Source organism: Mauremys mutica, chromosome 13, assembly GCF_020497125.1.
Source record: "Mauremys mutica isolate MM-2020 ecotype Southern chromosome 13, ASM2049712v1, whole genome shotgun sequence".
In the NCBI taxonomy this organism is placed as follows: domain Eukaryota; kingdom Metazoa; phylum Chordata; order Testudines; family Geoemydidae; genus Mauremys; species Mauremys mutica.
This window is the reverse complement of record NC_059084.1, coordinates 47,065,604-47,079,946: the sequence shown is the minus strand read 5'-3', so window position 1 is coordinate 47,079,946 and position 14,343 is coordinate 47,065,604. Positions and strand designations below refer to the sequence as shown.

At 53.9% G+C, this 14,343-nt stretch overlaps 1 gene segment (V, D, J or C); it reads left to right on the top strand.

The window, feature by feature from the left end:
- Nucleotides 1-1,096: 1,096 nt before the first annotated feature.
- Nucleotides 1,097-7,081, top strand: LOC123347474. The segment is given in 5 exon segments: nucleotides 1,097-1,124; nucleotides 1,268-1,594; nucleotides 1,923-2,255; nucleotides 5,836-5,969; nucleotides 6,713-7,081. Coding segments are annotated over 5 exon segments (906 nt in total).
- Nucleotides 7,082-14,343: the final 7,262 nt, after the last annotated feature.

The window sequence follows — 14,343 nt, the reverse complement described above, 5'->3', positions numbered from 1 at the left end:
CCCTGCCCTACCCCCCTACCCCCTACCCTGAGCGGCTCACGGCAGGGGGTTGGGGGGGGGTCTGCGTAGGGGGAGTGCGGGGACCAAGTTGCTGCCCCCACAGCTGCCCGGCCCTGGGGCCCCCTGGGTTTTACTGTAAATCCACGTCTGGTCCTGCTGGCTGCAGGCTCTGCCCCCACCGGCAGCCAAGCTCCCCCTCCCCCACCTCTTCCCTGCCTCCTCCCCCAAGCACGGTGCTTTCCCGCCCCTCCCAGTGCTCCCCTCACTGCCAAACAGCTGTTTGCCCCACTCCTGGAGGGAGGGGGAGGGGCGGGGCTGCAGCGCACTCAGGGGAAGAGGCGGAGCAAAGCGGGGCCCAGCCACTCCCCTACACATACCCCCCCCCAATCCCCTGTCTTGAGCCACTCGGGGCAGGGGGCTGGGGATGTGGGCTGGGATTGTGGGGGTGCTCCCAGCCCCCTGCCCTGACTCCTGCACCCCCCCACGCCCCCAGCCCCCTGCCCTGACTCCTGCACCCCTTCCAGATCCCCCTGATCACCAAACGGGAGTTTCTGCACACACACCCCACATTCCCACCTGCACCCCTCGCACCAAATGGAGCCGCCCCAGGTATGTGCTCCACACCCCAACCTCCTGCCCCAACCCTGAGCCCCCTCCCTCATCCTAGCTCCTGGCCAGGCCCTGCACCCCAACCCCCAGCCCTGACTCCTGCACCCTCCCTCCCAGACCCTGCACCCCCTGCCCTGATTCCAGCACCCTCCCGAATCCCCACCCCTCCCCTGAGCACCAAACGGGAGCTCTTGCACCTCCACCACCCCACGCCCAGCAATTTTCAAGTGGTTGGTGGAAAAATGAGTTTGACTACAAAAACAATCAAGGTCCCTCACTTTATTTCCATTTACTTGCTGTTACTGACAGGAGGATGATGAAGAAAACAAGGATGAAAACCGGGGGCGGGGGGAGATAAGAGAGAAGGTTCTTTTTCTCGGCTGGGTCCCAACGAGGGGCACCAAAAACGAAGCTGAGCACAGGGCCCCACTCACTCTAAATCTGCCACTGGGCAAGACCAAGCTTCTGCCCCCACAGCTGCCCGGCCATGGGGCCCCCTGTCGTTGGGGTTCCCCGTGCCAGGGCTCCCTGTGATTTACTGTAAATCCGCCTGTGGGGAGGGGGACACCAGGCTGGGCTCGAGGGGAGTGAGGAGTGTGGGATGGGCTTGGCAGGGGAGACCAGGCCTAGCGCCTGACCTGGGTTCTCCTGTCCCCAGAAGAAACAACGTCTCCCAGCGACATCCAAGTCTTCCTGGTGCCCCCGTCTCCTGCCGCCCTGTATGTGGACAAGAGCCCCATGCTCATCTGCCTGGTGGTCAACCTGCCTAGCGACTCCGGCCTCCAGGTGGTCTGGTCCCGGGAGAAGTCGGGGTCCATTGTCCCTGAACCCCTGAACCTCACTGAGCAGCTCAACAGCACCTTCACCGCCTCCAGCTCCATGCCCATCTTCACCCGCGACTGGGAGGCTGGAGAGACCTTCACCTGCAAAGTGGAGCACTCAGAGCTGCCCTCACCCTTCATCAAATCGATCTCCAAGAAGCCAGGTAGGAGGAGAGCAGGCTCCCTAAGGGGAGTGACTCCCCTATTCCAGCCCCCAGCGGGGAGGGATGCTCCTTAAGGGGAAGAACCAACAACCTGGGATCCCGGCCCTGGGTCCCTTTGCGTCCCCATGTGAGATGGAGACCATCCTATCCCCCATCCTGTGCTCCAGGACTACCAGCTCCCAGTCCCCAACCCCTCCATCCTGGAGGAGAGGGGAGATCTTCCTACCCACCCCCGCCACACACACACATGCCCCATCATTCTTCCTGCATGGCCCCAGCTGAGTGATGTGCTTGGATCCCCTGTGTCCTCCGTCCCCACCCACCGTAGGCAGGCGCTCTGCCCCTGGCATCTACCTCCTGCACCCTCACAACGACGAGCTGAGCAGCTCCGAAGACTCCGTCAGCCTCACCTGCCTGGTGCAGGGCTTCTTCCCCGAGGACATCTCGGTGCAGTGGATGAAGAACCACAAACCCAATGAGAGCTTGGAATATATCACCACCCAGCCCATCAAGGACAGAGCCGGCGACTCAAACTTCTTCCTCTACAGCAAGCTGAAAGTCAGCAAGGACAGCTGGAACACTGGGGATATCTACACCTGCACGGTCATCCATGAAGCCCTCTCGATGAAGTTCACCCAACGCAGCGTCAGCAAAGTCTCTGGTAAATGAAGAAGGCTCCTCCCAGCCCCACTGCTAGAACTGTCCAGTACAGCTTCCTGTAAATAATCTCTGTGCTCTCAGTGACAACAAGTGAATAAATGGAACTAGTCTGAGCTCACACCCAGGTCTCCTTCTTGTGGTGTGACTGGGTGAAATCTGCAGGTCGCCCAAGGTGGACGAGGTCCCAGGTTGCAGGCTGGGAGAAACTGAGATGCTATAAGGCTGGGGATGCCAATTTCCATATTCTGTATGGGTGGATATATATATACCATGGATGGATGGGGAGATACATGGGTTGATGCCCTGGAAGGAAGGATGGGTTGAAGGCATGGAAGGAAGGATGGGTAGATACATCGGTACAACACACCATGGAAGCAGTGATGGAGTGGGGGGTAGATGGACAGTTACACACATACATACTGCAGAGCCCATATCCACGCCCAGCTCTGTTGGAAGGCCAGATGTTCAGAGAGATGGTTAGATGGATACATACATACTTCAGAGGGAAGGACTCATAGACCAACAGATATCACAGAGAGAGAGAGAGAGAGAGAGAGAGATTATTATTTGGATTAAATTGCACCGCCTCCCCCAACTCAGATAGGGCCCTGTTGGGCTGGGTGTGGCACAGACACCGTGGGAGACAGTCCCTGTGTCAAAGGGCTCACACCTAGATAGAGAAAGAGGGAGAAGAAACAGAGACACCAAGAGGGGAAGGGGCCTGCCCAAGGTCACGTCCATTACCAGGCTAGAAACAGAACCCAGGTGTTCTGAGAGTCCCACCCAGTCCCACTAGACTGCGCTGCACTGAGGGAAGGATGGTTGGATGGTTCGCAGGTGCGGTGCCAATGGATAAGTGGATGGGGATGGATGGATGGATAAATCTATGGTGAAGGTTGGAGGGGTACCCATTCTGAAGGATGAAGGGATGGATAAATGGGTGGCCATAGATGGACTGCGATAGATGGATGGCTAGAGGTGGGGGTGGATGGATGTATAAATGAATGGGTGAGTGGATGCATATGGTAGTGGAACTGTACCGATGGAGATGGATGGACAGATGGATTGTCTGTTACAGATGGTCAGTGATAGATAGATAGATAGATAGATAGATAGATAGATAGATAGATAGATAGATAGATAGATAGATAGATAGATAGATAAGGATGAGTGGATGGGTGAATATGGCAATGGATGGATGGACGACTGAGTGTGTTAATGGGGAGAGATGGTGATGGATGTTTGGGGATGGATAATATATAAAGGGATGATAGATAAGTGGATGGGGTTGCATGTGTGGATGGAAGATATGGGTGAGGATGAATGGATGAATGATTAGGGATGATGCTGGAGATGGATGGATGGGGAGGCAGGAGAATGGATGGGTATAGATCTATATGGATGAATGGAAGATAAGGAGGACGGTTAGAGATAAGGATGGATGGAGCGTGGGATGGCTGGGTGGATCGGTGGATCGGTGGATGGCCAAGCCATCCCTGTCATCTCATTGAGGCGGGATCCTCTCTAGGCTATAACCCATGCGTACCCACGGGGACACCTTATCATGACCAGCATTTACTGTACACCCGCTTCCACCCCAGAGAGGAGCAGATGCCCCATGTGGATTTTCTAGCCAGAGTCAGTGGGGGTACGGATATCCTGACCCCCCACACACACTCCTCTGCTGGCTAGGAGGCTAAGGGGTCTCCCTCCACTCCTTACCTGCAGCGGCAGCTGTGGAGGGGGAGATAGGACAACATACAGCAAACACCCCAAACCAGGGATCAGCTCCTGGGCTCAGCCCCCACAAAGCAGCAGCAGTAGTAGGGCTGTTATCTGGAGCAGACACTAAGCAGGGACTCACCTAAAGTCTCACTAGCTCTGGTGACATAGGGCGTCCAGGCAGTGGGGTGGGATGGATGATGCAGATGCCCCTATGCCCCCGCACATGAGCTCTGTCTCCTACCCAGTCCCTCACTCACACACCTTCCCCCCGCCCCCCATGAGTGTATCAGCCCCAAAGCTGGATGGGTGAGTGCAGGAATCAAACCCACCAGTGCGAGCACAGAGCTCACACCTGGCATGAAAGGGAGGGTAGCCTGCAGCGGCAGTGTTAGGGCTGTTATCCTGGGGCAGTGCAGGAGCACACAGAGTAAGAGAGTGGGGGGGTGGCTGAGAGAGAGCTCAGTCCAGGGCAGATGGACACACCTGTAACATGGCATGACCCAGGGACCCTCCCACCTGGGCTGTCGTGTTTGTACCCACAGAGAGACACACAACACAGAGAGACAAACATGCACCCACACAGATCCATGCACCTGTTCTCCAGACATCCCTAGGGCAGGGGGCTCAGTAGGGGGCGCCATGCTCAGGGAGCAGCATCTGTCATGTCAGAGAGACCTGAGATCCCATCCTTAAAATACTTGTGGCTCTGTTCATAAAAGTGACAGGGTTCAAATCCCCACCTCCCTCAGCCGAGGCAACTACAGGCTGCACCTGGGCAAGAGAGCCCGGGATAAACAGGCCCAGAGGTGGCTGCGTTCCATCTGAAGTGACTCCTGGGGGTTTTGTTACATTGGGAGCAGGGTCATAGAGGCACACGTGTGAAATCCATCCATCCTGGTCTTTAGGGAGCTCCCCCACCATGGCAGCATCCCAGCACGTCGCACACCTCAGAGGGATCCTGAGCCACCTTTCACAGGCAGAGAAACTAAGGCACAGAGAAATTCAACAGGTGGCCAAGCTTCAGTGCCAGGGTGTAGGGCCACGGCCACAAGGGATGAGTGAGATGAGAGCTGGGAGTCTCTGCATCCTTCATTTCATCACAGCAGGCAGGGGTGGGTGGATGGATGGAGGGGTGCATCTAGGGATGGATGGATGGATGGATGGATGGATGGATCAAAGGGGAGTTTGTGGTCATGGATGGATGGAGGTATCTAGATATGGATGATGGAGGCATGGACAGATGGATGGTTTGTGGAGATGGATGGATGGATGGATGGATGGATGTATCTAAAGATGGATGGCTGGAGGGGTGCATCTAGGGATGGTTGGATGGATGGAGGAGTCTAAGGATGGACTGATGGATCGGTGGGCAATTTGTGGTCATGGATGATGTGGAGTGAAGAGGCATTGATGGATGGATGAAAGTGTCTAGGGATGGATTTATGGATGAATAGATGGTTTGTGGTCATGGATGGATGGATGCATCTAAAGATGGATGGGTGGAGGGAGGGATGGATGAATGGATGGATGGAGGTGTCTAGGGATGGATTGAAAGATGGATCGATTGGCAGTTTGTGGTCATGGATGGACAGAAGTATCTAGAGATGCATGGTGCAGGCATGGATTAATGGATGGAGGTGTCTAGGGATTGATGGATGGATGGTTTGTGGTCATCGATGAATGGAGGGGTGAGTGGGGATGGGCGGATGGATGGATGCATCTAGAGATGGATGAATGGAGGGACGGAAGGATGGGTAGAGAAGGGGATGGGCGGGTTGGTGTTGGACGCACAGTCTGAGCTCTCTCTGTCACAGTGGCTGAGTCGGAGCTGATGTCTCTTTCTCTCCCCCCAACAGAGATGATCGTGTCAGGTGAGTTTTGCAGCGATGACGGAGACGAGGAGCTGGACGGCCTCTGGTCCACCATCTCGGTCTTCATCACCCTCTTCCTCTTGAGCGTGTGCTACAGCGCCACCATGACCCTGTTCAAGGTGAGAGAGAGAGAACGCGCGTAGGAACGAAAGAATGAATGAGTTTAGTGCAGTAGATGGTGTAACGATGCTGCCTCTTGTAACGATGGTGCCTTTGGTGGGACACTTCTGAGAGTATGAATTCAGGAGAAATTGCTTAGAGATGGGCAGTTACAGCCCAAGGCAGGTATTTCTCCACTTCTAAGCACACCAAACCTGCAAAACAGAAAGGACTTTGGTTTCACCTCACTGGCTAACCATAAGTCATACAAGCAATTCCCTAAGACACTCCAGTTTCTTGATTGGGCACTTACTGAGAATAGTCCTTTCTCAAGAAACTGACCAAATACTTCACTGAGTCTACTTAGAATCAAAACACATTGAGATACAAGTACAGAGCCAATACTCATAACTTCAACTACAAAAATGATACACACGTACAGACAGCACCATCATAACCAGCAAAGCAGAACCTTGTCATAGACACCTCACTCCACAACCTTTGTACAATATCTGCTGCAACTATAGAACAGTGGTTGCAACAATGATCCCTACAGTCACAGTTTATGTCAATAACGTCACAGAGGGCAGCGTGGAGGGGAAAGAAAGAAGAGAAGAATGAAGGAGAAAGGATAATGGGTGAATAAGACAGAGACTGAATGAATGAGACACAGACAGAAAAGCAGGAAGGAATGACACAGACAGACAGAGCAGCTGCCCCCAGCGCTGACCCCTCTCACCCCTGCTCTCTCTGCCCCCTGCAGGTGAAGTGGCTTTTCTCTGCAATGGTGCAGCTGAAGGAGGCGAATGGCCCTGAGTACAAGAACGTGATCCAGCGCGTGGTGTAGGGGCCACTGCCCTCATCCACCCGGACACAAGAGGCCAGGACTCCTGGCTCCATTGGCGACACCACCCTGATTCCCACAGCTGCCCCCCCGCTAGTGCTGTGCCCCTGGGAGATCCCCCGGGGAGGAGGCAGGACCTCACCCCACGTGGCCTAATCAGCCCTCAGCCACTGGGGACGCTGCCCTGCTCAGAGCATGGCTGAGACCGGACAACTCGTATCATGCAGGGAACCAGCCCCCTAGCAAGGAAACAACCCCTCGCCCATTTCCCACCCTCCTGAGCCCAACAGTCCCTGCTCTGGGGCTGGATCAGAGCCAGCGCCCCCTAGAGGGGAAAGGCCCCACGTCCCTTCCCCACCCCCTGTGCCAGCCAGCCCCCCACCCTGGGGCAGGACCATAGCCAGAGTTGCGTCTATTCACGCTGTATGTTGCATATTTAGCTCTTCATTGGGATTTTTGTGGGTGGTGTGTGTGTGTGACTTTTGTTGTGTGCACTGAGTGACAATAAATAAACAAATCAGGCTCCATCTCATTCATAACCTCCATCCCGGACTTTCAGGGACCCCTGACGCCCTCCAGAGGGGCATGTCGTGTCTGTAGGGGGCGCCTCCGGGCATGGAGAATGAAATGGCAGGTGCCCGCTGAACTGGCCCCTTTGGGAGTTAGGGGGCCTAGCTACAAACCCAGAGAGCTGGGGCCTCGTCCCTCAGCCTATACAGGCTGGGACAGAGGGGCAGGAAGGGGAGATCTCTGGGGCAGGGAAAGCCACTGCTCAGATACGGAGGCATGTGTCAAGGTGTCACCCCCACTCTGAACTTTAGGGTACAGATGTGGGGACCTGCATGAGATAACCCTTAAGCTTATTTACCAGCTTAGGTCTAGTAGCTGCCACCACCAAATAGTTTAAACAAACGATTATTGGAGAGTCATTTGGAAACTGTCTTCCCCCCAAATATTTCCCCAGTCTTTATCCCCCTTTTCCTGGCAGGATTGAGACTGATTCACCTCCCACCAATTCCTGGTGAGCCCAGATCCAAAAAGCCCTTGGATCTTAAAACAAGGAAAAATCAATCAGGTTCTTAAAAGAAGACTTTTAATTACAGACAAAGGGTGAAAGGAATAACTCTGTGAGACTAGCACGCAAGCTACTCTCACAGACAACAGATTCAAAACACAGAAGATGTCCCTCTGGGCAAAACCTTAGTTACACAAAGAAACCCAATTTGATTCTCCCTCTATGCAAAAAATGTCACAAAAGAAAATAAACATAATCTAATACATTCCTTCTCTAACCACTTTCTACCTTTTAGAAATGTTAGATGGCTGATTCCTGGATCCTTCACTCCGGCACAAACTTTTTTGAACAGGCCAAAGACCAGGTTGACCAGACCTCAGAACACTACAGACCTACACACACACACACACATGCACACGCACAAGGAAATCCAGTCCCTGCCAGGGGACGGGGGTGGAGGATGGATGGGAATGGGGCTGAGTTCAAGCTCCAGCGTGGGCTGCCCCCTGGGGATGTCCGGGGAAGGACTCTGCCCTTCCTGCTCTGGGCTCTGCAGAGCTCAGACCCTTCAGCGGCCGTTGTGGCGCCCTCTGAGCTGCCGTGGAACATGGTCCGTCCAGGTGTCTGGAGAGAGGGCAGGAGCCCGGGAGGGCTGGCGATGGAGGGAGGGAATGAAGAGGATGAAGCAGTGCTGTCCACCTCCTAGGAGCCCGGAGCCGGGCACTCACCGCACCTGTGGGACACAGAGAGCAGAGGGGTTCGGCCGGTGCCGTTGGACCCGGTGTTGGGCTCACGGGCAGCATCCTACGCTGGGAGAGCAAGGCCAGAAGGGGCCTTTGGGACCATCTAGCCTGTCCTGCTGCGTAGCCGGGGCCATGGACCTGGCCCAGCCACGCCTGCGTCCCGCCAGGATGTCTGCGCTGAGTTGCAGCTCAACCTCCAGACAGAGGCACCAGCCGTGTCAAACCGCCTCAGGGAACGGGCACTGCCCAGCGGGTGCCGCACGCCAACTCCCTGGGGAGCCCCGGCTGTCTAAGCCGATCCTGCTTCTGGTTCCAGGCCCCGGCACCAGGTCCCCGCCACAGAACCGGCTTCACAGGCTCCTAGGGCCCTTGGTGCATCTGGGCCCCGCTACGGATCCTCAGTGATCATGGCCGAGTGGTGAGTGATTGACGCTCATTGGTCCCTGAACATTTGTTCTGGCTTCTTAATTAGTGACCATTCCTTTTTGGTCATTGATTGTTAATTGCTGATTATTGTTAATTGCTGATTATTGATAAGTGATTATTATCAGTTGATAATTACTAGCAGCTTATTGATCCTTCATTGTTTAACATTAATTACTGGTCTGTGAGTGCTGATTATTGATAATTAATCACAGATTAATGGCTATTCAGCATTAATTACAGATCACTAGGTACTGACCAGAAATAGCCAATCCCTGATTATTGATTTCTCAGTGATAAATGATTGGAATTGATAATAGACTCTTGATTCTCATTTATTGATCACTGCTGAATCAACCTTGATGGGAACTCGCTAATTAGTGATGACGGGTGGTTGATTATTAATAAATAATCTTTTCTGATTATCTCTGATTGATCGTTGGGCCCTGTGAGGAATCAGGGCCGGCAGCAGAGCCAGTCCCAGATAACCTGACGCCTTCGCACCTGGCCTGTAGCTGCCTGATCCGCTCCGCCCTGATTGCTGGGCAGAGTCAGCAACCGGCTCATAAACCCAGCAGAAGTTAAGCAGTTGCCCAGAGCTTTTCCCCAGGGCTGTGATAGCAGCTGTGATGGATTGTTCCAGCCTGTTCCTGCCTTGTTCCCGTCCGGCTCCAGCCCTGCTCCTGCCTTGTTCCCATCCGGCTCCAGCCCTGCTCCTGCCTTGCTCCCGTCTGGCTCCAGCCCTGCTCCTGCCTTGTTCCCGTCCGGCTCCAGCCCTGCTCCTGCCTTGCTCCCGTCCGGCTCCAGCCCTGCTCCTGCCTTGCTCCCGTCCGGCTCCAGCCCGGCTCCTGCCTTGCTCCTGTCCGGCTCCAGCCCTGCTCCTGCCTTGTTCCCGTCTCGGTCCAGCCCTGCTCCTGCCTTGTTCCCATCAGGCTCCAGCCCTGCTCCTGCCTTGTTCCCATCCGGCTCCAGCCCTGCTTCTGTCTGGCTCCAGTCGGGCTCCTGTCCTGGCCCCAGGCTTTCCTCTCTCCAGGTAACCTGGCCCTAAACCTGGGCTCCAATTCTTGACTTTGGTTTGAGCCTCTGACAACCGTAAAATCACAGAGACGTAGGACAAGGAGAGACCTCGAGAGGTCACCTAGTCCCGTCTCCTGCCGGGGGGCAGGACTAAGTAAGAACTAGTCCATCCCTGACCGGTATTTCTCTAACCTGTTCCTAAAAACCTCCAACAATGGAGGCTCCACAACCTCCCTGGGCAATTTGTTCCAGTATTTACCCAGCCTGACAGTTAGGAAGTTTTTTCCAATGTCCAAACTAAACTGCCCTTGCTGCAGTCTAAGTCCATTGCTTCTTGTCCTATCCTCACAGGATAACGAGTACAATTTGTCACCCTCCTTTTTGTCACAACTTTTTATGTATTTCAAAGATGTTACCATGTCATTCCCCCGCCGCGGCCACCCCAGTCTTCTCTATTCCAGACTAAACAACCCCAGTTCTTTCAATCTTACCTCACAGCTCATGTTTTCTAGCCCTTAAATGATTTTTGTCGCTCTCCTATGGCCTGTCTCCAACTTTTCCAAATCTTTCCTGAAATGTGGTGCCCACAACTGGACACAAGACTCCAGTTGAGGCCTAATCAGTGCAGAGTAGATTGGAAGAATTACATCTCATGTCTTGCTTACAACACTCTTGTTATGCATTCCTGATTTTGCTTTTTCCCCGACACTGTTACATTATTGACTCATATTTAGCTTGTGATGCACTATGACCTCCAGATCCCTTTCGGCAGTGCTCCTTCCTAGGCAGTCAGTTCCCATTCTGCATGTGGGCTACTGGTTCTTCATTCCCAAGTGGTTACCTTGCATTTGTCCTCACGGAGTTTCACCACTGAATGTGGGTGACTGAGTAGCTCCCGAGGATGGCTGATGGCTGGTGGCTGCATGCTGATGGGGTGGGATAGATCACTGAGCACTGGTTATTGCTGGAAGCAGTGACGCGTGACCATGAAGGTAGCGGTTGCTGTTACCTTAAGCAGCGTGACGCCGGCGCTGTACAACAGGCTGAGCAGGAAGAGAGCAATGAAGACAACAGGTGTTGTGACACAGTTCCTCCTCTACCTTGGTGGGTCCTGCACTTATTGGCAGATTTCCTCACCTCAGTGATCTTCCCCACAGTCTGGGTCAACTTCTCCTGTGTCTGATCAGGAGTTGGGAGGTTTGGGGGGAACCCGGGCCCGCCCTCTACGCCGGGTTCCCGCCCAGGGCCCTGTGGATCGCAGCTGTCTATAGTGCCTCCTGGAACAGCTGCATGACAGCTACAACTCCCTGGGCTACTTCCCCATGGCCTCCTCCAAACACCTTCTTTATCCTCACCACAGGACCTTCCTCCTGGTGTCTGATAACGCTTGTACTCCTCAGTCCTCCAGCCGCACAGCCTCTCCCTCTCAGCTCCTGGTGCCTCTTGCTCCCAGCTCCTCACACGCACTTCCTCTCCTCTGGCTCCCTCCCGCCTGACTGGAGTGAGCTCCTTTTTAAACCCAGGTGCCCTGATTAGCCTGCCTTGATTGGCTGCAGGGGATCTAATCAGCCTGGCTGCCTTAACTGGTTCTAGCAGGTTCCTGATTACTCTAGTGCAGCCCCTGCTCTGGTCACTCAGGGAACAGAAAACTGCTCAGCCAGTGACCAGTATATTTGCCCTCTACCAGACTCCTGGACCCCCCTGGTTTGGGTCTGTCACAGAGTCCAGAGACCGTCAGATTCCTCCTCTCCTCCTTCAGCATCGATGCCTTGGTCCTCCACTGGGCAGTGAGGAGCTGGGGAGGAGATAAACGGGCCGGTTAGAGAGGCCTCTTCGTTAAGCCAAGGAGCTGAGTGGGCACAGCAGGGAGCTTCGGTCTGTGCTCTTGGCAGGAGCTCCTGTCCAGGGCCAGAGACAGAGGGTTCCCTGCCAGGGGAGACCAGGCAGGCTGCAGGTGGAGACTCCCCGTCACAGGCTGCAATTCTCAGAGCAGCCTCGGGGATTTCAGCCCCCAACTTCCATTAAATTTCATGCCCTTTGGCTCCTTTGCAAACCCCAGCCAGCGGCACTAAACGCCCCTCCCCGAGCATGCCCTCCCGCTCCCTTGGCCAGCCAGGGAACTGGGCTGAGACCTGCCAGTGCAGAACTCAATGGGGCCAGGTACACCCATCAAATAGCAGCATCTTCCCAGTCAATGCCAGCTTGAGCCATGCTGGGACCAGTTCCTGGGCAGTAGCAGCACCATGGGGAATGAAGGCACCTCATGGAGACTGAGTAAAAGCTCTCCCAACTCATTCCACATGGGATACCACTCAGTAGCAGGTTTTCCACTCACCACCAGCCTGGGCTCCACTGGGGACCTCTTCCCAAGAGTTGGAAGGACTCACAGCCCAGCATTCCCTGAGCCCATCCATGTGTCTTCTCAATGGCATGAACGCCTACTGGGAAATGGCCTGGAGCCTCCTCAAATTAGTACACGCCTGGGCAATAAAAGGGCTGGCACCGAGGTACCAGCTGAAATCTTAATTCACCCACCAGTGCGCTGTAAGGCCTGGGCCATAGAGTTCAGTGGTGGATAATTGATGTGACCTTTCTAGCTCTGAAACCTTGACTGGTGCTTTTGTAGATCTTAAGGCAAGAAGGGACCATGACAGCAACGAGCCCGACCTCCTGTTTATCACAGGCCAGAGACTCTAACGCAGCAACCCCTCTATGGAGCCCAATGACTTGTCTTTGTTGGGGGCATATCTTCCAGAATGGACCCCAGGCTGGATGTACAAATCTCGAGATGAAGACTCCACCACTTCCACTGGAAGTTAGTTCCAGTGGTTCCCTTCCAGATTCCGTGCCTGTGATGGGGTGCAAATACCCGCACTAGCCAGGAAAGGGTTAATCCCCCTAGGGGTGGAGGAAGTCCTGCCCCTCAGACCATGCTAAGCAGGCTCCAAATGCTGTGCTGGTATAAAGAAGAGCAGCCCAGCTCACTCTGCACTGACTGCCAAGGAGGAAGGACGCTTGGTCGAGGCTCCATCCCCGGAGCCATTACAGCCGTTGCCTGCGGAAGGTGGAGATCTCGAGACACAGACCAGAGACCCGTTGCCTACAGCTGACCAGCTGGAGTCGGAGTCCCAGGAAATTACCAGCGCCGAGGAGCCCGGAGACCCCAACGTGACATGAACTGCAGCTTCAGGAAGCCCGGTCGGAAGTGTCCCAGGAAGGTGGAGGGAGTGGTATCTCCCACCCATATAAGCATGTTGCAGTGTTGCAATGAGGGGAGGAAAACAGTAACAGAATATGCGGAAATGGCAGAGGTGCTGTGGAAGCAGGGAAAGAATTAATAAGGATTTGAAGGGGATTTTAATGCATGTCAGTCAGTTAGCAAGAGTTAGCCTAGCTGTAACCCTAATGACGTGAGACTTCTAGAAGCAAGGAAGAACTGTGTAAAAAGTTATTACGACCTTGCAACAGTCTAACCAAATATGCAGGCTGGCGTCTTTTAGGAGTGAGACAAATAAGATAGCAGAAAGGCTTATGTATAAACAAAATGTATTTGTTGCTTTTTACCATCTGTATTATTGCTAGAAATTGTCTGTAACAAAGGTATAAAGGCTTGCTGTAATTGTTTACCAGTTGAGAGACCTGTCCGGGACTGGGGCGACCCTGTGTCCTATGGCACTCTCTCCCGCCATTGTAATTACTGGAGAAATAATAAAGTATTTGATTTTGCTGCACCCAAAAGATAAAGCGAGAACTGAGTTTTTCTCTGACAATTTGGGGGCTCATCCGGGATGGCAACGCCCACGGACCCACAGACGGCTACTACGGATCATTCCCCTTCGAACCCCATGGTGCCACATGAGAGGTATGAGACCTTTTGAAATCTCTATTGGGGTATTGGAGGAGGACTGTCCGTGAGGACGTCTGTCTCTGTTGGGCTCACGCCATCTGAACTTATTGACTGTGCAGCAAGATCAGATGCAGAGTGGTATTGGGGAGAGGCCCCAATAAGGTTAGTTTATAGCAGTACTGGGAACTGCTGAGTTGGCCAAGGAAATGCATAAGGTAATGCATAAGGTAATGCATAGGTAAATGCATTAGAATGCACCAGTGCTGAGGGGTTTTTACCGCCGCAAGAGGGGTTGTCATACCGCCTCATGGTATTGGTCCGGACCAGGTAAAGATGCATCGTGGTTTAAAAAAAAAAAGAAGGTAAAGAAAAAGGTAAAGAAAAAAAAAAGTTTAAAAGGGAAAAAAAAAAGAGGCCTTGGTGTGTGTGTGTGTGTGTGTGTACACCAGTGTGAGTGATTGTTACCGGAAGACGCCCAGAGTACCCTGTGAAGCGAAGGCTTGGG